Below are 26,751 nucleotides of genomic sequence, written 5' to 3'. Positions count from 1 at the left end.
ACGTCGTGGCCAAATAATATTCAGCCCCTTCCTTCTATTTTTAATGTAAGCTGTTTGTCTTTGCATTCTTTGCCAGACTTCTCATAATATGCTTTAGTTTGCCTAACTTCCTTATTTGCTAGATTACAAACTAATTTATATCTACCATAGGCTTCTGTATCACTTAATAATTTATATACATTCAGTGCACATTTTTTCTCTGCCATGTGTCTCAATAGTTCATCTGATATCCATTTAGGTCTAAGCCTTGAACAGTAATTCTTCGTTGATGTGAAAAGCCTAGTATTCTTCAATTACTTCCTTGAATGCTTCCTATTTAGAATTTGCTGTTGGTATCATCATCATCATTGGTCCCACTGCACGCAATTTAAAAACTGTTTGAGATCTCTGTAGTCTCCCTTACAAAAGCAAAAGCCTTTTCCTTTACCCTTGACAGTAGTTATGTCTTTAATTAAATTACACATTAGTACAATGTGATCACTGCCACTCACTGGGTCTTTTACATGCAGATTATTAATGCATATTGAATCACTGCTGATATCCAAATCAACAGTATTGCTTTTGCTTGTTGCCTCTCTAACATGCTGCTGTAGAAAACAGTCAAGAAATCCACGAAAGTCTTGCTAGTGTGTGAGTGACAAACCCACAAATTCCAGTCAATGTCTGGAAAGTTAAAATCCCCATTATAAGACATTCTGATTTACTGGCCCTCTCTTTTCTCTCTATTAGCTGTTTGGTATACTCATCACAGTCATCAGGCCTATAACATACTCCTACTTGCAATTTTGTTTTCCCAGTGCTTATATCACACCAAACTGACTCAACATTGCACTCGTCACCTAAGTCAACTGGATGCACTACCTTGGATTTAATATTCTTCTCAAGTAAGAGCATAACCCCTCCAACTCTCCTGCCCTGTTCTGTCTGTCATTCCTGTATACCATATTCAAATTCAGCATTACCTATGTCTGAGTGACACCATGCTTCCGCTGTTTCTACGTTTGCAGTTGGACTTAATCACTACTTCAAATTCATCACATTTATTTGCAGTGCTCCTAGCATTAATGCACATGCAAGTATACATGCACATGTTCTTACTCTTAGTTTCCCTAACACAGCCCATGTATTCATTTGTTCCATGGTAACCCACAGCCGGGACTGAAATCCTAGACAATGCTTTTCAGGCTGCTGCATGTACCAATAGTAGCAATGCAAGAATCATTTTCACCTCTGCCTGTGGCTCTAGTTACAATATTAGTCTGTGTATCTCCCTTCATGCTAGCAGTTTTCCAACCCACCTATCACTACCTCAATAGCATGAGCAAATATTCTTGCAACACTTCTATTCAATTCTATCCCATTCCTGTAAAAACAGAGTCTCCTGTTAACAAGCACAGATCATGCTGAGAAAAATTCTACCCCATAATGTCTAGGTTTGCAGATGATATGACAGTTGGAAGCGTGGTTAATGACAGGAATCTGGGTATGCCACAGAAAAAATATCTAAATACATTAGGCAGAGAAGTGACAAGTGAAGTTTGACCACTGCAAAGTACTTCATATCAGTAGCTATAATTCCAAATTAAAGTATCGAATATGTGGTATCACATTCATGCTAGTGAAAAATGAAAAAGACCTGGTGGTAACTGTGTAGTTAGATATGAAGCTCTCTGAACAGTGCAGACAGGCTGCCAGGACACTCTGCAGCATTTTGTCAATGATATATGCAAACTTTTCCAGCAGGGATAAGGTGAAGATTATCCCATTGTATAAGGCAATGGTTAGGCCACATCTTGAGTACTGTGTACACATCTGGAAGCCTCATATTAGGAAGGATGCAGATCTGTTGGAACAGGTGCAGAGAAGAGCAGTGAGCTTAATGAGAAGAACAAAAGGGTGATAACAGGAAAAGCTTCAGTTCTGCAAATTGCTGTGTATAGAACCTGTAAGAGGATCTGAATGAGGTATTTAAGGCTTTGAATGGATTGAGTATGCTCAATGCTGATAGAATACTTCCCCTTGCTTAGATTACACATATGAGGGGGCATAACTTGAAATTAAGGAAGGATGATTGCAGGATAGATGTATAGAAATTGGCCTTCTGCCAACAGGTTGTTGATTATTGGAACAAACTTCCATTTGCTGTTGTAGAGGTGGGTAGTTCGAATAAATTCAAGGATGAACCAAATAAGCAACTATACTTTCTTCCTTTTTTGAAAGGTTTAAGATTAGCAAGGGATATATGTATTTTCATAATTTGTTTTCTATACTGTATAACTTTCTTTATAAGTAATTTTCATTATCATTTTACAATTAAATGTCTCATATGTGGTGAAGGGTTTGAGTTTCTTCAAAACAATGTTAGAAAATTTTTCACAGCATTTTGTGATAAGTTACTATATTTTTCCTGACCTATTTAAAATCAGCAAGCACTATGGTTGCAGACAAAAATTATAACTAAATATTAGGTTAATATAAAATATTAATGTGATCACTTCTTCATATTCTCAATGCAGAGTGACTGTATTTTCTTTATTCAATGTGATTTAAGTTTTGTTTCCTTTCAGAAAAAATGGATTGCTTTTTAATTTTTTTGGCTGCTTTGCACTATTTTTTAAACAAACCACCTCACCAAATGGCTTCTCTCTTATTTGATTAAAATAAGATGTTGCTTCATGAGTTTGTTTGAAGACTTACTAGTCTCTCATCAGATAGTGCCTAGTCTCATAGAGTACTGCTTCATTATTCACAAGTCATCAGATTTACAAATTGAGACTACCCACTATATAATGAGAGACCAGCATGTCTTGAAAAATACTGCCTTAGGAAGGATGTCAAGTATTTTGTAAAAATAATAGAGAGCAAAGAATTTTGATGAAGCTATTTGTTTGCAAGTAGTGCTTATCTGAGCAACTTATGGTTAATCAAGTTTGTACTATCTTTATTATTAGGATGGTAGCATTTACTCATGTCAGTTAGTCCTGCTGGAAAAGTAATATACTCAGTAGCATATGACCATCATTTTCCACACACTGAATGGAAAAGGCCTGAGTTCGACTCCTTTAATAATGCTAGGAATTTTTATTGACTTTTATTTATATCGATGGCCAGGTTAGTCAGGCTCAAGGAAGGGTTGCTTGGTTTTATCTCTTGGAGCTCTGATTTTTTTTTTTGTCCAGCAAACAGGGCACAGAAAATATACAATTTATATAAATAATATATCAGTGCTTCATGGCCTTCACTGCTTTGAAGGCCATGAAGGCCACACAGTCTCTTTTTCATACATAATATACACAAGGACAAAATAGTCCCACAGTTTACTAATTTATGACAAACTGTATATTTCTGTTAGGAAAAATATGAAAAATGCTACTCTTAAAAATGTGTTCTGTATTTTTAATAGAATGCAACATGTGTGGTCTATCAACAGTGTCTTGTGTATGAGAGAGAGAGAGAGAGAGAGAGAGAGATCAAAAAGCCTTGCAATCCATAAAACTGCAATAACCTGATTTTTTTTTTTTTTTCAGCGAACAACGTTTCAACAGAATAATGGTACTTATGACGAAGTTATTCATAAAAAGTATTTGACCCATGGACGACAGATGTGGGAAAGCATGTGTCAACATTTAGGAGGAGACAAGGTGCAGTAAACATTCTTATCCCTTTTATGATTTTTTATATATACAGGGTTGTTAAAATTAAAGTATCCCTATGTAGAGGGCTCTGGAGCAAGTTCTAAGGGTCATACTGAAGAGAAATTTGGACAACAGGTACAATAAAGAATGTGCTCGCCATTTATTGGAAAAAAAAAATTTTTACAAAAGTTGTCACTGCATAGCGCTGTGGCAATACAAATCACTCGAACAGCACTACAATTGTTCAATGTGTCCTCCATTTTGGTCAACAGTTTCCATTCGAAGAACAGCATTTTCTACAGCAGAACATAACATGTCAACTGGAATAGCCACCACATGACATCTAATGCTGTCCTTCAGCTCTGCCAGAGTTTGACATCCTTCCTGATATACCTGGTTCTTCAAAAAAACCCCACAACCAGAAAGAGCATGTCTTATCAGTTGCTTACAATCCACTGTGGTTAAGGTGTAAAAGAATAGTGTCAAGCTTCCATGGGGTGAGGTCCGGTGATCAGTGTGGCCAAGATGTCTGGAAACAATGGCTGATGACCTGTTCGTCTGTAAAGTGTTGCCTTAACAATCTTTGGACTCAACAGTGGATGTGGGGTGGCGCACTATCTTGCATGAATATGGTATCCTGAAGGCACCACCTACATTGCTGCAACTCTGGTATTGCGAAATTTGCCAACATTTCATAATATCGCTGTCCAGTGGCGGAACAGGTGCGGGGTCCAGTCAGTGTTACTTGTTCAAAAAAATATTGCCCAATCATGAATGTGGCCATAAATCCACACCACATTGTCACTTTTGGAGAATGCAATGACCTCTTGGATAACTCGAGGGTTTTCTGTTGCCCAAACACGACAGTTGTGCATATTCACTTGTCCATTTAAGCAGAACTGGGCTTCATCACTCCAAAGGATGTTCCATGGCCAAGTGATATCCACTGTCATTCGCACCAGAAACTGAAGTATGTATATGAAACGAATATCTGCATCACCATGCTTTAGCTGCTGTAGCATGTGTATCTTGTAAGGATAGTACCACAACACCTGACGCATTACTAGCCTTACAGTGGAATACCACATGTCCACTTCACGAAAAACAGCTGGCACACTTGCGCTACCACATGGCGATTGACTTGATAAATCCAAGACAGCCATAGCCACATCTTCAACATGAGAGGAGTCCACTCGTTTTCGACCTCTACCTGGTTGAACACCAAGATGTCCTGTCGCTTCAAATTTTGCAATCATTTTGAGGATAGCACAAACAGTCATAGGTTCACGCCTTATGCACTTCTGACACCGGAATTCTCTGATAGATAGCCGCAGCTGCATTGTTGCTGTTCTGATAGTACAGCTTCACTAATAGCGCCTTTTCCTGCAACATTGTTGGCATCGCTGCTATAGTGCAGGCAAACATCTATTGTATGATTTTGAAGAGACCGCTTTGCTTTTATACAGTACAGTAGAGCTGAGTAGTGGTGCTATAGCAATAACTTATGATTATGCAAATAATGTAAGTTATTTGCAAATAATGTAAGTTGCGATTATGCAAATAATGTAAGTTATTTGCATAATCGTAAGTTATTGCCTTATTTGCTCATACTTAAGAGAAATTTGGACAACAGGTACAATAAAGAATGTGCTTGCCATTTATTGGAAAAAAAAAATTAGTTACAAAATTTGTCACTGTATGTATGTGCATGTATGTAAGTGACACTGTACACTGTCACATAGTTACGATTATGTAAATAACTTACATTATTTGCATAATTGTAACTAAGATAGTTACACACCACACAATGATAAATTTTGTAACAAATTTTTTTTTTCCAATAAATGGCAAGTGCATTCTTTATTGTACCTGTTGTCCAAATTTCTCTTCAGTACAAGCCTTAGAACTCGCTCCAGAGCCCTCTACATAAGGATACTTTAATTTTAACAACCCTATATATATATATATACACAGACTCGCCAATCACTGAATTGGCAACCCTATCCATAATGGACTATGCCGCATAGCTTGCAGCATAAAAAGCCGAACTGCTTCGTATGCTAGAGCAGTGATAATTTGCATCTGGTTATGCAAGTCAAAGTGATAAAGGAGCAGTTATGGGATGTAGCAATGATATCATGGAGTTTAAAAAGGGCATGGTCGTGTCAGCATGTGCATCAGGTGCTTCCATATTGGAAACAGCATGTCTTATCAGTTGCTTACAATCCACTGTGGTTAAGGTGTAAAAGAATAGTGTCAAGCTTCCATCTATTGGTTTGCCAACTGTTTTTTATAATTGGTTATCAAGTTTTCTCTACGATCGCTCACTGAGGGTGATGGCAGATGGCTCTCTGTCTTCTAACTTCTCCACTAATGCTGGTGTCCCCCAAGGTTCAGTACTTTCCCCCACACTTTTCCTCTTGTATATTAATGACCTTCCATTGACTGGAAATCCTATCCATAGTTTTGCCGAGGATAGCACATTGCATTCCACTTTCCAGTTTGAGAAAAAAAACCTTGTCCTGCTCAATCAGCTTCAACTTCTCGAAAATCCGCTACCAATTCCTTAAATGCCAATCTCCAGGTAATTCTCCAGTGGGGCAAAGACTTAGTTGATTTCAATCCTTCTAAAACTCAGTCCTGTCTTATATCTCACAAAAAAAAAGGATTCTTCTGCTCATATGCTTATCTTTGGTGACACTCTGATTTCTAGGCAAGATATATCGCTTTTGGGGATTACTCTGATGTCTAATCTCTCTTGTCACAAGCACATTACAAATATTGCTTTGTCTGCATCTAAAAAACTTGGTTTTCTCTTTCACTATCGGTGTTACTTTTCTTCCAAACAGCTGTTCACTCTGTACAAATCGCAAATCCGCCCTACCATGGAATATTGTTCTCACATCTGGGGGTGGAGCCCCCAAAACCTCTCTCAGACTTCTAGATTCCATTCAGAAGAGGGCAGTTAAGATAATTAATGACTCATCTCTAACAGAGTCTCTCCACTCACTTGCCAACATCTATTTACTGTCCAACTTCAAACTCACAGAACTAACTTTTCATCTTCCTTGTTTATTCATTCAACTGCTGTTTTCTGGAACAACCCTCCTTCATACGTATTTCCTGAAAATTACAGTCTACAGAAGTTCAAGTTTAATGTCAACAAATATCTTCTTTCATCTTCTCACCCTCCAACCCAAGCATGGTACTAAGTACTATAGGCTCTAATACCTCTTGTGTTTGGGGTTTTCATAAAAAAAAAAAAAAAAAAAAAACGGGTCAAACCACCCCCTGCTGACAGAACTTCAAAGTATTACACAAGATAAATGTTCATGAAGAGTGCAGCACATTGTACAGGCTCAATGGTAGGTCACTGCGTGATAGTTGACATCACAATACAATAAGGGGGAATGCAAGAATGATATACCAAATGATGATGTGCCACACACCTAGGTATATGGGGTTTCAGAGCAGACGACCCAAAAGACACCTCTCTTCACTGTTGATCATTGTCGACGATGAATGCTGTTGTGTCAACAACATGCTAGTTGGACACTGGACTACTGGAAACACTTGTGCTGGTTGGATGAGTCCAAATACCTTGTGAACAAGCCAGCAGATACTTTTTGTGCATGGTGAAAGCAACACGAGTCCATGGACCCATCATTCATGGTGCTTACCATCCAGGGAGGTGGTTGGTGGTGGTTGCTTAATATGGGGCATGTTTTGCTGGCAATAACTAGGAGGTAGTAGTAGTAGTAGTGGCATGTGATGCAAGAAAGCAAATGTATGAGCTTATGCAGCATCAGCCAACAAAAAAAAAAAAAAAAAAAATCACACCATTCCCTCCAAATGCCTGTCCAGTTCCTCCTTAAATTTATTCAACCTATCAACTTCCACAACGACAGATGGAAGTTTGTTCCAGCAATTAACCACCCGCTGGCTAAAGGCAAATTTCCGCACATCTATTCTACATCTGTCTTTTCTTAATTTGAATTTATGCCCCCTTAGGTTCGTAATCTGAACAAGTGGAAGGATCCCATCAGAATTCAGCGTGCTCAACCCACTCAAGGCCTTATATACCTCAATCAGATCACTGCGCAGATGCCTAGTCTCCAGCCACTGCAATTTGCAGAACTTAAGCCTCTCTTGGTAAGAGGATCCCTTCATTCCCCTCACCAATCTTGTTGCCCTTCTCTGTACACGCTTAAGTAAATCTACATCCTTCCTAAAATGAGGCCTCCAGACCTGTACACAGTACTCAAGGCGTGGCCTGACCATTTCCTTATACAGAGGGATAATCACCTCCTTTTCCCTGCTAGCAAAATTCCTATATATAGCCTGTCTGCATTGCTCAGAAAACTTCATATCTGCCTGCACAATTACTCCCAGGTCTTTTTCATTTTCTACCACCTTAAGTGTAGTACCACACAGTTGGTACGTTTCTCTGGGGTTACTTCTACCCATATGCAGTACTTTGCATTTGTCAAGGTTAAACTTCAGTTGCCACTTCTTAGCCCATCTACCCAAATTATCTAGATCCTTGCAGTAGCACACTGCCATTACTGTCATTAACAACCCTGCCAACCTTTGTATCATCTGCAAACGTCGACATTAAGCCTGATATACCTTCATCAATATCATTGATAAATATACAAAACAACAGTGGACCTAACACCAAACCCTGTGGGACTCCACTGATAACATTAGTCCAAGAAGAGCAGCACCCATTGATTACCACCCTGTGTCTTCTCCCACTTAACCATCCTTTTATCCATTGTAGCAACTTACCCCTAATACCATTCTGCTCCAATTTGTACAATAGTCTTCCATGCGCAACGGTGTCAAAAGCTTTCCTGAAATCCAAATATATGATATCAAAATTATTTTTTGCATCCAGTTCCTTTGTAACCACATCATAATATCCTATCAAATTTGTCAGACAAGACTTTCCCTTAACAAACCCATGCTGTGTCTGAATTATTGCAGCAGTCTTATCTAGACGATCCTGCAATGCATCTTTAACCAGCGACTCCATTATTTTACCCGGAACAGAAGTTAAACTAACTGGTCTGTAATTACTTGTGTCACCCTTCGATCCCCCTTTGTGAATTGGGGATACATTTGCACATCTCCAGTCCGTGGGAACCTCCCCTGAGTCCAAGGATGCTCTCATAATTATGGCTAAGGGTTTGCTTAGTTGCTTTGCCGCCTCCTTTAATATAACTAGATAGATCCCATCCACCCCAGGTGCTTTTCATACGTTTAACTTCAACAATTTCTCTTCCACTTTGCTCTCGGTTATTACAAAATCATTAAGTATCTTGCTACAATTTGATAACCTTCTGCCATTTTCAAACCTTAATAATTCCTCATGTGTGAATGTAGATGCAAAATACTCATTCAGTTTGTTTGCTATCTGAGCAGGATCATCAACAGTCGAACCATCGATGTCGAGTGGACCAATCAGATTCATCCCCTTCCTTTTAGAGTTTATATGAGTAAAGAAATCCTTGCTGTTTTTCTTAGCATCTTTTGCCAAGGATTTCTCGTAATCTGCCTTCGCCTGCTTAACCTCCTTTGTCACCTGATTACAGACTAGCTTATATCTACCATAGGCTTCTGAGTTGCTTGATAATTTATATGCATCCCATGCATTTTTCTTCTCTATTACGAGTCTCATTAGTTCATTAGATAACCATTTAGGCCTAAATCTTGAACAATATTTCTTAATAGGTATGAAACTTTTAGTAGCTTCCACGATTAATTCCTTGAACGCTTCCCACTTAGAATTTACTGTTGGTAACATCGTCAGTTGATCCCACTGTACAGACTTTAAAAACTGTTGGAGAGCACTGTACTCACCTTTACGGAAGCAAAAACCCTTTCCTTTACCCCTGATGGTAATTAAATCTTTAAGTAAATCCCACGTCAGTACACTGTGATCACTGCCACCTAGTGGTTCTTTTATCTGCAAATTCCTAATACATGAATGATCACTGCTGATAACCAGATCAAGAGTATTACTTTCTCTGGTTCCCTCTCGAACATGCTGCTGCAGAAAACAATCATCCAATAAATCCACAAAAGTCTGACTAGTGTGTGAGTGCCCAACCCACAAGTTGGGCACTCGCACACTAGCCCATTAGTCCATCCCCCATTATAAGACATTCCGATTTACTAGCCCACTCTATTTCTCTGTACAATTGTTCATTGTACTCATTCAAGTCATTAGGCCTATAACACACTCCTACTCTTATTTTTGCTTTCGCGGTGCTTATGTCACACCAAACTGACTCAACAGTGCACTGTTCATCTATATCAACTGGATGCACTTCTTTTGATTTTATGTTTTTCTTTATTAACAGCATAACACCTCCTCCCTTCCTATCCTGTCTATTCCTTTCTGTACACATTGTACTCCCCAAATTCCAGTTCAGCATTCCTTATATCTGTGTGACACCACGTCTCTGATATCCCAACAATATCCGCCTTTGATGTCTTGACCAACACTTCAAATTCATCAAATTTATTTACTATACTTCTAGCATTGGTATACATGCAAGTATACATGCACCTATTCTTATTCTTAGTTACTCTAACACATCCGATATACCCACCTGTTTCACGATGACTGCCATCCGTCCCTGAAACCCCCAACACCCCTCGCTCCAGGTCGCTACTTATTCTAATAGAAGTTGTGCAAGAATCACCTTCACCTCTGCCTACGGCTACTGTTAAACTATTAGCCCTTGTATCCCCCCAAGCTATCAGTTTTCCGACCCACCTAACACTGCCTCGATAGCATCAGCAAATATTCTTGCACCCTTTCTATTTAAGTGTATCCCATCCCATCCCTGTAGAAGCAGTCTCTCCTGTTAACAAGTACAGTCCAGGCTGAAAAAAATTCTATCCCTTGAGCCTTGCACAATCTTTCCAGGTCTACTGCCAGGTCTTAGGAAACCATGTGCACCTTGCCATGTTGCATTTTTCACAGACAATAATGCACAATGTCATCGTGCCAACACTGTGCATGATTGGTTCGAGGAACACTGTGGAGATACCACCCATTTTGATTGGCCTCCTGAAAATAAATCCACCTAACCTCAATCCAGTTGAACAACTGTGGGATGTTTTTGATTGAGAAGTGAAGCATATGGACATGCAACCATTGTCTATTGTGATACTGTGGAAAGCCTTGCTGGCAGCATGGCTGCAGATCCCTACAGTCTCTAGTAGTGGAGTTAATGCCTATGCGAATAGCTTCTGTTATCCATGCGGATGGTCATCCAACATGGTATTAGGTAGGTGGTCATAATTCAGTGAGTGTTACATATATATATATGAAAAGGATCAGAATATTCTATAACTTATTTTTTTGTCGAAAATAAATTAATTTGCAACTTGTTTTTGTGTCTCAGAATTCTAATGAGACAGCAATAAAAAGGATCATAAGTATAAATCTGAACTGCTGTCCTTCCATACAACACAGAAAAGGCCCTGAAAAAGCATAGAAAAGTTCAAATCCCATAAAAATGGAAGAAATTATGTTTCTCTCCCCCACACAGTAACCAACTTAGTTATTGATGAGGGTTGCATAGTTCTACTCTCCTGGTAAACTCCCACTCCCTTGGATTTTTCATCCAGTGAAACACACCATGCTTGGGGCACAGGGCTAAACCTATGCTTATGAGTTTGTTTTCCTATTCTGTGTTGCCTTTTTATGCTTTCTTATTCCACTGTATTTTCTTCTGCTTGGACATTTGCTCATATTCAGCTAGTTCTTTAAAAAAAGCATGACAAATTCTTCCTTCCCAGTTTTTGCCCTGTTGCACTTATCTCTACTCTTTCCAAAGTAATGGAGAAATCCATCAAATGTCAACTCTTAAGCTGTTTCGAAACCTTCCATATGAATCAATTATTGCCAATATGGATTCTTCAGTGTCGATTTACTGGTGATATACATCTTTGGGCAAATTCAATGGAAAATTTTTTGAAATTCAAGCAGCTGCTCTTGACTAGTTTTGCACTCCCATTTGTGCCCTGCTGACTGTGTTTTACATACATACATAATAATATTAACATTGCATATGCATATGTAGTTGCATATCCAGTTTTCTGTCTGAATGCTCACTGCAGATGATGGTAGATGGCACTCTTTCTTCTAACTTCACTAATAATACTGGTATTCCCCAAGGTTCAGTTCTTTCTCAAACTCTTTTCCAGTTGTGTATTAATACCTTTTTTCACTGACTGGAAATCCTATCCATAGTTTTGCTGATGATAACACACTACATTCCTCCTTCCAGTTTGAGAAACCTTGTCCTGCACAAACAGCCTCAACTTCTTCAATATTTACAACTGATTCCCTAAATTCTGATCTTCAGGTCATTCTTTAGTTAAAGTCACGAATTACTTGGAGATCAGAAGGCAACTTCAATTCTTCTAAAATTCAGTCCTGTCTTATTTCTAGCAAAAAGTAGTCTACTGCTCTTATGCTCATTTTTATTAAGGATTATTCTGACTTCTAATTTCTTTTGGCATAAAGACATTACAAATATTGTTTCCTGTGCATAAAAAAAAAATGGGTTTTCTTTTTCACTTTACTTTTCTTTTATACAACTACTCACTCTATACAAATCTCAAATCTGCTGTGCTATGGAATATTATTTCAACATCTGGATTAGTGTCTCTCTCAAACTTTTTGACTCCATTCAAAAGAGGACAGTCAGGTTAATTAACAACCCATTTCTTACAAAGTCTTTCTACTCTGTCTCATAGATGTGATGTTCACTTTCTGCTATATGCCTTTTCTATTGATACTTTCATGGGCTATTCTCCTGAATGTCAACTGTAATTCCTCCACTCTCTTCAAAATCAGTCAAAATATCAGCTTTATGTAATTAACATCCCTTCACTACCCAACACCAAACTCACAGAACCAACTTTTTCTCTTCCTCATTTATACCTTCTACTTCTGTTTTTTGGACCAATCTTTCTAATTTCCTAAAAATTACAATCTACAGAAATTCAAGATCAATGTCAACAATTATCTTCAAATCATGCACTGTATTAAGTGCTGTAAGTTCTAATACCATTCATTTTGGGTGTTTTGTAAAAAAAAAAAAGGGCAAACTGGCCACAGAATATGTGTAATACAGACACTGTATACTATGCCACATAGCCTTAGTTGCTATGGTGCAACAATAAAACAAACACTCATACACATTAAAATGAAGAACTATAATGCAGGTACTGTGTGGCTATTAATTATAAAACGTTATCACAATTCATTAAGTTTAAAATTACACCCATTAATCTTGGAAGTAATTGACATCGGTAAATCTTGGTGTTCTACTGGTTGGTCATGCTTAGTTACATAATATTAACATAATATTTAGTGCTACAGTTGTAAAACTGTAATCAGTGACCATTTTCAAAAAGTATGCACTTTTTAAATTTTTATTAGCAAAAAGGGTATCAAAAAATGAAAAAGACCTGGAGTTAATTATGCAGTCAGATATGAAGTTCTCTGAACAGTGCAGAAAGGTGCCTGGACAACTCATGGGATTTTGATATACAGCATGTACAGGGTATATTTGGATATAAAGGCTTAATGATATACAGGAATTTTGCCAGCAGAGGTAAAGAAGTGATTATCCCATTGTTTAAAGCAGTGATAAAGCTGCATCTTTAGTACTGAATAGAGGTCTCATTTTAGGAAGGATGGGATCTGGAATGGGTACAAAGAAAGGCAACGAGATTGGTGAGAGGAACAAAAGGATTCTCTTACTAAGAAAGGCATCAGCTCTGTAAATTGCAGCAGCTGAAGACTAGGCCCTTGTGAGGTGATCTGATTGAGGTGTTTAAGGCTTTGAATGGATTGATCAAATTTAATGCTGCTGGCTTTCTTCCTTTTGAAAAAGACTACATGCATGAAGGGGCATAAATATCAAATTTAGGAAGGATGGTTGCAGGATAGATGTGTGGAAGTTTGACTTTAGCCAGTGGGTAGTTGATTGTTGGAACAAACTTCCATCTGTTGTTGTGGAATTTATTTTTTGAATAAATTCAAGGAAAAACTTGACAAACTATTGGAGGGGATGGACAGATGACTTGGAAAGGTTTTTTTTTTTTTTGATAATGCTATATAAGCTTTGTTTCTTGCATCGTTTGCACCACTAATACTATATATGTGGATACAGTCCACATATATATCTTAATGGGTTGGCACTGACTGAATCTGGATTGGTATTCAATCAGAATACCAATCCAGATTCAGAAAAAGCTCTTGGGATGCATGTGTGGTTAATGGATTTTTCCATTAATAGACATTATTGGAGAATTTTTTTATTTTCCTTATTTGGACGTTATTCTAAGTAAGGAATAACATCCAAGTAAGGAAAATAACATAACTGGGTGGAGGAATGTGGTTCCCTTTAAAAGAATTTTCTTGACATTAATAAATTTCAATGCAGCAGGAAAAATAATATAAGGGAGAGAGAGAGAGAAAGGAAAAAGAACCCTCTAGAATATAAATTTCAAGAATAACTTGAGAAATACTGTTAGGTCATAAGAGACTTTCTGGCAAAAAGGCTGTTCAGAATTGTGCTAATTTCATTCACATAAAAAATCAAAGGGGGTGTGGTGTAATTGATATCATAGAAGGAAATTTATTGGCTTATAAAAACAGAAGTTGAAAATTATGATGCTAGTAGAGTAAAAGAGTTCATAGTATGTTTTCTGCTCTTGGACTTTTTCAAAAGTAGCTTAACTGCAAAAGCAGTTAAGCCCTTTCTTGTTACAAAAACAGTCATGCAGCACCTGACATGTTTCCGACTTTGTTTTTTATTTCTGGAAAAAGTTTTTGGTTGTTTTAACTTGGCTTGCAGTACACTAGTATTTCTTCTTTCCTTAATAGATTGCAGTACTTATTGTATATAATTTTTTAATAAAAAATTTAAATATTTTAAAAATTCTGTGTATTTTTACCCATTTAAAAAATTGAAAATATTTATTCTGCTTATCATAAAAAAAAACAAGTTACAGACATAAAATATAAACATGAAACTAATAGTTGTTTCCATTTTCCCATTCAGAGAATCATTAAGTGCACAAAATTTTAAACATCTGCATGTGCATATATTTCTGCTTTTTACATGTACAAATACTTTTAAAAATATTTAAAAATACATGTATATATTAGGTAACTATTATGCACTTCCATTTTCAAATTTTTTAAAAATTATTTAAAATTTGGAGTATTATATTTAGAAAGTTAGAAAAAAAAATTCAGATTTCTGATCATTAAAGGGTAATGTGGGATCATTATTTTGCAAGAGTCCACATATATATCTAGACATTTTAAAGCACATTTTAAAATTTTGAATTTTATTAAAACTTAAAAGGTTACCTATCAGGTCCTGTGTGACAACCACTAGGTTAAGATTTATTAAATTTATTTTGGCACCATGAGCAATAGTGTAAGCAGAAAGAATACTAGTTACCTAATATATACATGTATTTTTAAATATTTTTATGCATTTCTATGCATGCCATCCATGATTAACTTTATTCTTACCTCTGAATGGCCTTGCTACATATTTTAAGAAACCAAGCTTTAGATAATAGATTAGTTTAAAGCTTAGAGCAAGGCTCATAGTGGACCAGAACACCATTCCAGTTCATTATAGGCATTGGTAATATTGTTCTGAATCATCAAAAAGCTAGTAAAACTATTCTGGTTCACTAATTAAAAAAAGAATAATTAATAAAATACTGCCCCATAGTCACCAGATATAGATAGGAATGAATCATTACAGTTCAAATTTCCCCTCCAAAAATGACTTTCCCCACATTAACCGTTAATAAATGATTAAAAATCTGAAAATTTTCTACATTCCTAAATATGGTCAAACTTTTACTGCAGCAGTTTCTGAAGTGATTTTTATATAGTTTTCACACAACATTTCTGCACAAAAACCTGTTAGGTTACCTGCTACTGTCTCTGCAAACTATTTGTCTTCTTTTTTTTTTGCTTGAAGAGTCCCATGGTACTGGAAAAGTGCCAACAGTGTGTTTGTTTATAGTTTCAGTTACTGGTTTTTCATCTCTCACTTAATTCAATAAATATATACAATCTTAACCTAGTTGTTTTTGAAAGGTTTAGTATTGTTTTCATACAGTAAATCTTTCAAAAACAATACCAAATCTTTCAGAAATAACTAGTGTAAGATTTTGAAAGAGTAGTGTTGTTTTCGCATTGTAAAGACGAGAACATGAAACACAATATTCTTTCAAGATGGATGCAACTTTTCAGGAAGAAACATATGTAATTCAAATTTCCGAAAGGATGCCAAATTTAAAAGAAATTTTGAAACAAATCTGAAAATGGAAGTAACTAATGAATATATATCATCATCCAGTAATTCAGTCTTGTGACTGGTCTGTTCCTCTGATGAGCAATCTATCCCCCCCCCTCTCTCTCTCTCTCTTATACGGAGGATGCGGAAAGGTCAGGGAATGACCACTGCATATTCCCGGAGCAATATGGCCTTAGTTGCTAATGCTCCTAAAAACCAAATCACAATAACAACATCTCTCTCTCTCTCTCTCTCTCTCTCCTGTGCCATTTGTTTAAGTTTTTCAAGATCTTGAAGTCCTGCTTCATCCAGTAACATCCTAAAATGAAGGTCTTTTTTGGTCTTTCCCTAGGGCATTTTCCCTGTACACTCCCCTCCATGGCATCCAAAAGCAAACCACGATGTCAAACAATGTGTCCCACCCATTTGAGTCTGGTTGATCTATTTCTATCCAGTACTTTTCTTTGTTCTTGGACCCATCTTAATACTTCCTCATTTGACACTTTTTCCATCCATTTAATTTTTTCCATCTTGCACCAGCACCATATCTTGAAGGCCTCAAGTCTCTTTTTGTCTCTGTTTTTAAGAATCAACATCTTAGCGGCACATAATACCACTGACCAGATATATGTCATTATTATCTTCTTAATTTCCTGTGACATCTTCTTCTGTGTTATCAATGACAGTTTATTCTTGAAGGATTGTTTTGCCATTGCAAAACTGGTTTGGATCTCTGTTACACACGAAGTATCCTGTGAAAACATCTCTCCCAGATACCTAAAATGATCCACCTGTTCTACTCTTATTCCATCAATCCCGGAAGGAAACTGCTTTTCTACCAATCATCATTGCCTTTGTTTTCTCCACATTTATCCTCATTCTATACTTTAGCACTTTCTTATTTAGTCGTCCGGTCATTTTTTGTAGCATAGCAGGGCATCCAGATAGAATGGCCTGATCGCCTGCAAACTTAATAGCCTGTATGATCCTTTTCTCCTATTTTGACACACCACTTCTTATTCTCCAGGAATGAATGCAATTAACAATTGATGAATTGTTAATTAATTAATTAATGCAAAATTCAATTAACAATCCAGGTGAAAGTAAGCATTCTTGTCTTATTCCCTTTTTAACTTTAGCTTTTTCTGTCAGTTCACCTCTCACTCTTATCCTTGCATTTTGTCTTCTACAATAAGTCATAGATCAGTCAAATAATCATCTTGCATCCAATTTTCTTGAGCAATGGAAACTGTTCTCTCCACAAAACACATAAAAAGGTTTCTTCCCTTGTTGTACATTTTCTCTCCCAACGCTCTCAAAGTTCCAATAGCATCTCTCGTCAATCTGCCTCTGCGAAAGCCGCACTATGAGTCATCCAGATATTGTTCAATATGTTTCTCACTATGGACTTTTAGAACTTTCAGTAATCTTGGATGCATGAGTAATAAGACTTATAGTTCTGTAGTCTTAGCATACTGTTGGTGTCATCTTTTTGGGTAAGGGGATTATGATTAATGTGCAGAATTCCTCTGGCCACTGTTCTTCCCTGTACATCTTTATCAGTTCAAATAAAGATTTCTTCAAATTTTCCCAATGTATTTTAAAAGCTCTGCAGGTTCCTAAATGTGAATGTGCTTGAATCTTCATACAGTTCTTTAACATATTTCCTCTAGCTTTCCTTTTGTTCTTCAAAATTTAGTACTAATGTTCCCTTTTCATCCTGTATTGCTCTGGTTTGTATTCTGCTACTCTTTCTTGTTAACTCTGATTTTTCTGTGCCAAGTCCATCCATCCCTGTTTTTCAAGCATTTCAATTTCTTGACAGTTCTCTGCCCACCACTGTTCTTTTGCTTTCCTACATTCTCTGTTGATTTCGCTCTTCAACCTTCGATAGTTCTTTTGATCCTCTTCATTATTTTGGCTTTTCAACCTTCTCTGCTCATCCATTTTCTGCAGAATAATCTCAGTGATCAAAGACTTTCTCATAATTTTTTCACTCTTCTCCATTGTCTCTACTGCAGGGTACTTTGCCTGCGCTAGGAAACGGACTGGATGCGTATTTTTAGCTCTGTGTTTTTCCCTTTTTTAATATGGACATATTGTTCTTCACCTGCAGAATTTAGTGTCAATGGATTTGTTCCTTCCTGTGAATCTCCCTGGTAAGAAAATATTTTACTTTCTGGGAATATTCAGCCTGATTTGTAGCGTTATTTATCCAACATCTTTGTCTGTTGGTAGGGTAAACTTACCGCCATAGACAGGAAACTGGAGCGAGTAGTGTTCTGCTACCACACCCACATCTGGCTACCTTGACTGGGGAGGGGCACCCTTTTAGTGACCTTGAATGGACAGACTGCTTCTTAGTTCCCTGTTTTCTCCATTGTTTGTATAATGAAAATGACCTTCTTGCATTTCCCCCGTATTCGTCCCGCTTGTTGATATCTCAGGAGTTTTAAAGTCTACATATAGTGACTCTTCCCTACTGTTGTCCCCTGCTGAACAAAGTGACACATCACTTAACTTTGCTCAAGAAGTATTAAAGGACTGTGTAGTTACTGACTCGTTAATCTGGATTACTCGTTAAACTGTATTTTGGAAACTTTTCATCAAGGTGCAATAATGTCTGACTTGGACTTGGAATACAATTACAGGGATTACATATTTATATACAATTACATATTTTTGTTACTAATTTTATTTTTTTAGCCGCTGCAGCAGTTTGGAAGCCTCATTTTAAGAAAGATGTGGGCCCTTTGGAACTGGTGCATTGAACAGCAAGCAGATTAGTCAAGAATGCAAAGGAGTACTCTTACCACAAAAGATTTTGTTTCTGCAAACTTGGAAACTAGTACTCACAAGGAGACCTGATTGAAGTGCTTAAGGCTTTAAATGGGTTGAGAGAACTTAATGATGACAGAATTCTAACTCTTTCTCTTTTGCACATTTATTCCGCAGTCATTGTTCTTCAAAATTAAAAAAAAAAAAAAAAAAGATGGCTGCCAGATATATGTGCAAAAATTTGTTTTTAGCCAGAGTAACTGTTTGTTTTAACAGACTACCAACTGGGTGTTCTAGAAGTGAAGTCTGAATAGATTTAAGGAAGAATTAGATATGCTATTAGAGGGAATAAAGAACAGATGAGGTGGGATAACATTTTTTTTTTTTTTTGTTGACCTATTTGGCCAGTGCTAATAATAATAATAATATGGCTGACGCAAATACTAACTTGCCCTGGTTCACATTCAATGAACCCGCTTAGGTTACTGACAGACCTGCTAATGTGAAGGCATAAACAGAGAATTTTGTTGCTGTCATATAGCTGGACTTTGCTGAAATTGTGAACACACATGGCTCTTGGCTCTTATGTGTGAAAGGAATATGGAATATCAGTTCCCATAGCATTCTAGACTTTCAAGTGACGGATTACCAGTGCATATTGCAGAGCTAATCCAGGTAAGCCTGGTTATCATTCTCTGAAAGAAACATTTCCAGCCATCTTCAGAGGTTCAACTGGCTTTTCTCAATTTTTTTTTTCTTTCTTAGTTGCAATGTTTAATGAGTGATATTCAATTTCCTCATTACTGTTGTTTAAAAGAAAAGAGAAGATGGGAACCATTGAAGAGAAAAGGAATGAATTCTCTATGTTTATGCACTATTCTAACTTTAGGCTCTTTAAACTCCAGGACTGTTTAACTGTTATTATAAATGAAATTAATGTTGTACTTACTCAGTTGTTTAATCCTTTATTTTTATTATTACATATCTTATTCATCTTGATAAATGTGGCTGAGATATCCAGGCATGTTTACTTCTCCTATCGTTATGCATTTCACTAGTAGAATGGTTTACAGTTTTCACTGCTGATTGGTTGTCACTGTTGCCATTGGACAGCATGCTGGGCTTATCATTGGAACAAATAAACATCCTTCTTAAAACAGTTTTGGAAGCCTCATTTCAGGAAGGATGTTGGTCTGTTGGAAAGAGTGCTGAGAAGGGCAACAAGATTAGCAAGGGAAACAAGGGTGATCTTATTAAGAAAGGTGTCGGTTCTGCAAATTGCAGCATTTGGAAATTGGGCACTGGTGAGAAGATGTGATTGAGCTGTTTAAGGCTTGAATGCATGAAATAAGCTGCATTAGCATTAGTAGAGGCAAATGATGTAAGAAAGCAAGTTTATATAGCATCAGCCAAATCCCCCCCCCCACATTTCACCCATCCATTCACTCCAAATGCTTGTCCAGTTCTGCCTTGAACTTATTTAAGTTTTTGACCTCCACCACTATGACAGATGGAAGTTTGTTCCAACTATCAACCACCCACTAGGTAAAGGCAAATTTCCACACATCTATTCTACAATTGGCTTTCATCAATTTGAATTTATGCCCCTCAGGTGAGTAATCTGAGTAAGAGGAAGAATTTCATCAGCATTGAGCTTACTCAAACCATTCAAGGCCTTATACTCTTCAATCAGATTACCTCGCAGGTGCCTAGCCTCCAGATGCTGCAACTTGCAGAACTTAAGTCGTTCTTGGTAAGAGCAACCCTTTGTTCCACTCACCAATCTTGTTGCCCTTCTCTCTACTTGTTCCAGCAGCTCTACATCCTTCCTAAAATGAGGCCTCCAGACCTGTATGCAGTACTCAAGGTGTGAGCTGACAATTGCCTTATACAAAGGGACAATCACCTCCTTATCCATACTAGCAAAATTTCTGTATATCATTGAGCTACTCATGCAGCCTGCCTGCCTGCACTGCTCAAAAAATTTCATATCTGACTGCACAATTATCCTCAGGTCCTTTTCTTTCTCTACTACCCTGAGTGTAGTACCACACAGTTGTTACTTTACTCCGGGGTTACTAATACCCATATGCAGTACTTTACATTTGTCAATGTTAAACTTCAATTACCACCTCTCAGCCCATCTGCTCAACTTTTCTAGATCCTGTTGCAGTAGTATACTATCATTACTGTCATTAACAACCCTGCCAAACTTCGTATTATCTGAAAACTTAGACATTAACCCCGATATACCTTCATTAATATCATTGATGAATACACAAAACAATAATGGGCCCAGCAGCGAACCCTGCGGAACTCCACTAATAATATTAGTCCACAATTAACAGTGTCCATTGATTACCACTCTCTGTCTTCTCCCACCCATCCCTTTATCCATAGGAGCAACTTGACCTTAATGCCATACTGCTCCATTTTTATAATAGTTTTCCATGTGCAACAGTATCAAAAGCTTTCCTAAAATTCAAGTACATATCAAAATTATTTTTTGCATCCAGTTCCTTTGTGACCACATCATAGTATCCAATCATATTTGTCAGACAAGACTTCTTCCCCTTAACAAATCCATGCTGTGTCTGAACTATAACTGCAGTTTTCTCCAGAAGTTAAACTAACAGGTCTGTAATTACTCGTGTCACCCATTGACCCCCTTTGTGAATTGGAGACACATTTGCACATCTCCAGTACACAGGGAAATGCTGATGATAATCTTCATCTTGCTCAGACAGCACACTTGGAGCATAAATTTAAATTGAAGAAGGATGGTTGCAGGACAGATGTGCAGAAAATTGTTTCAGCTAGAGGGTAGTTGATTGTTGGAACAAACATCCATCCAGTGTTGTAGAAGTGGGCAGTTTGAATAGATTTAAGGAGTAACTATACAAATTATAAGATACTTCCTACCTCACCTGTCCATTCACTCTAATATGAGGGGATGGACAGGTGAGGAGGGAGTATTGCATAAGCTTGCTTTCTTGCATCATCTGTCACTACTAAAACAAGTTAGTTAATGTACACAGTGTGTTATCTTTCTTCCCATATACTCTTTTTTTCAGTCTCTTTTTTTTTTCTCTCTCTCTCTCTCTATATATATATATACAAATTTTTGTATATATATACAGAGTGATTCATGAGTAATAGTAAATATTTCAGAAGGTTATAGTATCAATTATTCTGAATAAAAAAGTTCATATAAAAATGTGTCTAATTCTCAATGGATATGGAGATACAGCTAGGCACCTGCAAGGCGATCTGATTGAGGTGTATAAGGCCTTAAATGGGTTGAATTTTAATGGGATTTTTCTGCTTGCTCAGATTACAAACCTGAGGGGCATAAATTCAAACTGAGGAAAGACAATTGTAGAATAGATGTGTGGAAATTTGCATTTAGCCTTCCATCTGTCGTTGTGGAAGTTGATAACTTAAATAAATTCAAGGAGGAACTGGAAAAACTTTTATAAGGAATGGATGTGTGAAATTGTTTTTTTTTTTTTTTTTTTTTTTTGGCCGATTCTACATATGCTTGCTTTCTTGCATCATGTCTCTATTACTATAACTACTACTACTACTACTACTAGATAGGCTGAGAAGTGGCAACTGAAGTTTAACATTGACAACTACAAAGTACTGCATATGTCTAGCAGTAACCCAGAAGAAACATACCAACTGTGTGGTACTACACTCAGGGAAGTGGAGAATGAAAAAGACCTGGGGGTAATTGTGCAGTCAGATATGAAGTTCTCTGAGCAGTGCAGATGGGCTGCCAAAGCAGGTCATGGAGTCTTGTCAATGATATATAGGAATTTTGCTAGTAGAGACAAGGAGGTGATTATCCCTTTGTATAAGGCAATGGTCATGCCACACCTTGAGTACTGTGTACAGGTCTGGAGGACTCATTTAAGGAAGAATGTAGAGTTGCTAGCACGAGTGCAGAGAAGGGCAACAAGATTGGTGAGTGGAACAAAGGGGTATTCTTACGAAGAAAAGCTTAAGTTCTGCAAGTTGCAGCATCTGGAGACTAGGCACCTGAGAGGTGATCCGATTGTATAAGGCCTTGAATGGGTTGAGTATCCTTAATTCTGATGGGTTTTTTGAAAAACTCTTGCTCAGATTACAAACCTGAGGGGGCATAAATTCAAATTGAAGAAAGACAGTTATAGAATAGATGTGCGGAAATTTGCCTTTAGGCAGTAGGTAGTTGATTGCTGGAACACACTTCCATCTGTCGTTGTGGAAGTTGATAGCCTAAATAAATTTAAGGAGGAACTGGACATACTTTTAGAGGGATTGGATATGTGAAATGCTTTTTTATTTTATTTTTTTGGCTGATGCTACATAAGTTTCTTTCTTGCATCACAAGCCTCAACCGCTACTACTATTATATTGGATACTAATACTACAACAGCTAGGAATAAATTAAAACATTGAGAAGTATTTTTTCAATAAATGAAAACTGAAGTTAAAAATGAAATTGAAAGGTAAGAGTTTTGCTTTGGATTTTGTCTCACGTCCATTATCACAATTCCATTACTCTGAAGAAAAATGTTAGCGGCTGAGAAAAATAACTGGAACTGTTCTAACATTGAATATTCTAACGTTGACTGTTCTAATATTGAGTATTGAGTTTGTAGGTGGTAGGTGACTTTCACCAACCGGTGAAATACCACCACTTTGCTTATTGGAGGCCTGAAGTGGTGAAACCCATGTTTAGTCTCTAGAGCAAAGTTTCCGGCATCCCCCTCTTCCCATACTTCTCCTTCAACCCATGCACAGTACTAAGTATTATAGGTTTTGATACCTTTCGTGTTTGGGATTTTCATAAAAAAAAAAAAAAAAAAAACTACAATATGCATCAAGATTCCACTTGCTCAAGTTTTAAAAGAAAAAGTGACTATTTATAGCACAAAATTGACAAACCATTAAACATAAACTTTTTTTTTTCATTATTTGCTAATTTAAAGGACTTAAATTCTAATTGAACAATGTTAGAATTTTGTCCTTGAGTGGCCACCAATTATATTTGAACTATGTTTAAATATAGTTGGTGGCCACTGGTAATAATCAGTTTAGATCTATTGGTGCACATTGTGCTTTCTCCATTTTTTTTTATTAGCCATAAAAAAAGAAAACAAAATTCTAGAAGTGTAAATTTAATGCTTTATAAACTTGTTTTGACAGAACTAAATGAACTTTGATTTTTGATGTGAAGCATCCTTGGGGACATCTACAAAAATTTCAACAGAGTAAATCGGATTGGTCAAGAAAAATGCGCCACAGAAGTGATTATGTCATCCATGGCTTCTGCCAGAGGCACTTCCCATGCTCCCATCACTAGTTTGTGCTGAGCACTCACTAGTAGTGTGACTAGAGCTCATGATGCATTTTTCTTGACTGGCATGATATCTCGAGTTCTAGCGAACCAGTTTACAAAATTCAAATGCCATTCATTTGAATTTCATTGAACTGCTTTAGACAAATAAAACCAAAAAAAACCTGCTCATGTACCTTGTATGCAAAAAAGATATCTTATTTTATATGAAAACATCCTTGGCTTGGAAGAGATTAGCGAAATCCAAGCCAATAGCCTAATTACCCATTTGATTGTAGCTACTACTACAATTGTGCAGTAATAACTGCAGGATTGTGACATCATTGCAATCATACTTCCCGCAGTTACTACTGCGGGAAGTATGATTGCAATAATACAAGTATTTGTCATATGACTGCAACAATGCATATATTTGTCAACAATTTCTTTTTTCGTCTCACATTTTTGTTACATTCAATTGTTATGTGCTGCCATATATGCATCAATAATTTTCGAAAATAAAAGTTGAGTGTTCAATGATGCCGAAATGAAGTGCAAAGCATTCTCAAGAGTATCAAGCAAGAATGAAAGTGACAAAACATAAGGAAATAAAGACAAAGGTCGCAAATTGGGTACCTCAATTGACATTGTTTTCCAGAGACATTTAGATATTGCAATCACAAGTATATGTCTCTTACTTTAGTTATCATAAATCCATTGTAGGTGTCCCCAAGGATGTTTCACATAAAATCATCTACCGTGCATGCTCTGCACAGACAAAGTTTTTTTTATTAGTTGTCATCTGAATTCTTTAATAAAATCTCTTGTAACAAAAGTGAAACTTTGGATTTCAAACCTTGTTTAGACTTAGGAAAACCTATACAGCCATTTAAAACACTTGTGCCATTTAATGAATGATAAAAAGGAATTAAATCTTTTATATAACTTTTTTTAGTATATATTATGCTTAGGAGTAAGTACTTGAAACACGCTTGTATTATATTTAGTACATTCAGAGGCAGATTTAACGGGGCGCGCGCCCTGGGCCCCGACTTCTGAAGGGCCCACACAAAACTCCAACAAATTTGTTGAACATATTAGTTCAAAACTTTGTGATTATTATTATGCTATTATTAATTATATTTTATATTCAAATTTTATTGGAAATAAAACATTAATAGTACATAATATTTTTTATTTATTTAAAAAAATAATTAACATGTATTTTTATTTTCTCTGTCTCTCTCTTTTTTTTAAGGGGCCCAATATTTTCTTCTGTGCCCGGGGCCTCAACCGACCTTAATCCACTCCTGAGTACATTTTTCAGTATTTATTAGAGAGGGAGTACTGCCCCCTGCTGATTATTAATTTACCTAATTAGTGAGAATTTGTTCAATTTTAATACTGAACAAGCAATCATATAAAAGTATTTTTTGATCCTAAAAATGATCTTGAATTCAGAGCAATATCCTCTGTAAATTAAGGTCTCACAAAAATAAAAAGTTCTACTTGCAGTTCGAATAACAAAAATAGTGATTCACTTGAATCACTATTTTTTTTTTTTTTTTTTTTTTGTTTGTTGTTGGCGCATTGGCTTCTGTGGCCATAATGCACCTCCTAAAGGTTTTGCATTTTACTTTGATCCAAGCCCGAGGCAGGATTCGAACCTGTGACCTTTGGGTTGCCAGGCGGGCACTTTATCCACCTGGCTAGCCGGTCGGCACTATTTTTGTTATAAGTAAAAACACAATTTTTATCTGTGGTGAAAACAAAAATCAATTTCATTGTGAAAGTACAGTTTTTGCTTGTAATTTTAAGGTGAATATCAATAATCCAAGTTTTGTCTATAAAGGATAATAAAAATAAAAATTTTTAACAGTTACAGCATTCTTGCACATTCTAAACATTTCATTTTTCTTTTGTTCTACAGGATGGAAAAATTAGCTTCGATGATCTCATAAGTTTTTTGTTTACAACAACAAGCAAAACTCGTCAGTTTGAAGAACTACCAGATTTTTTACAAAACCTAACTATTGAAGTATTTCATATGGTGGATCGTAAAGGTATATTTCAGAATATATGAAGAAAAAGAACAGTATTAATTAATTAAATTGGTTAGGTCAGCATAGTAAGTTATGCAAAAAATGATCAGCATGAAATTTTGCCCTTTACGTATGAGGTGTGCCAATAAAGATCCCAGACTGGTGAAATAAAATTGATTACTTTGAATAAAAATAATTTTATTTTTATTCAAAGTATTCAACACCATCATCCGCTTGAGAAAGTATGAGCTACAACATACCACTTGTGTTTATTTTCAAACTCATCAAACATTACTGCAACAGCACCAGTCTGAGAACTTTATTGCCACACCTATGTTCCTGATACTACTGTGAACAGTGCTGTAATGACTTTTATTATTTTAAAACATTAACCACTCTTAAAAGTTGTATGAATCCAATCTGCTAGTAGACCTTAGTTTAACTACATTCAGTGTCAGAAAATTTACCTTGTATTATATGAGTTAATGACACTGTTTGAAAATTTGCAGGTCAACATGCTTGCATACAAATGTGATAATGTATGCACACAATTAAATGGGCTTTAAGATGGAGGCAGAAGTAAGCAGGATACAGAACTACTGGTGTAT

At 36.6% G+C, this 26,751-nt stretch overlaps 1 protein-coding gene across 2 annotated transcripts in view; it reads left to right on the top strand.

Moving 5' to 3' along the window:
* LOC150075079 (sarcoplasmic calcium-binding protein, beta chain-like) overlaps positions 1 to 26,751 on the top strand; it is an 84,309-nt gene that overhangs the window by 36,823 nt on the left and 20,735 nt on the right. The window contains exons 3-4 of one of the 2 annotated variants that reach the window (XM_090388904.1): positions 3,528 to 3,641; positions 26,032 to 26,164. In XM_090388904.1, coding sequence (XP_090245030.1) covers positions 3,528 to 3,641; positions 26,032 to 26,164 — 247 coding nt within the window. The remainder of the gene's footprint in view (positions 1 to 3,527; positions 3,642 to 26,031; positions 26,165 to 26,751) is intronic. The other variant, XM_090388905.1, reaches the window with a different exon arrangement.

This window comes from Mastigoproctus giganteus, chromosome 14, assembly GCF_048544385.1.
Source record: "Mastigoproctus giganteus isolate SK-2022 chromosome 14, ASM4854438v1, whole genome shotgun sequence".
Lineage (NCBI taxonomy): Eukaryota > Metazoa > Arthropoda > Arachnida > Uropygi > Thelyphonidae > Mastigoproctus > Mastigoproctus giganteus.
This window is presented reverse-complemented; position numbering and strand designations above follow the sequence as displayed.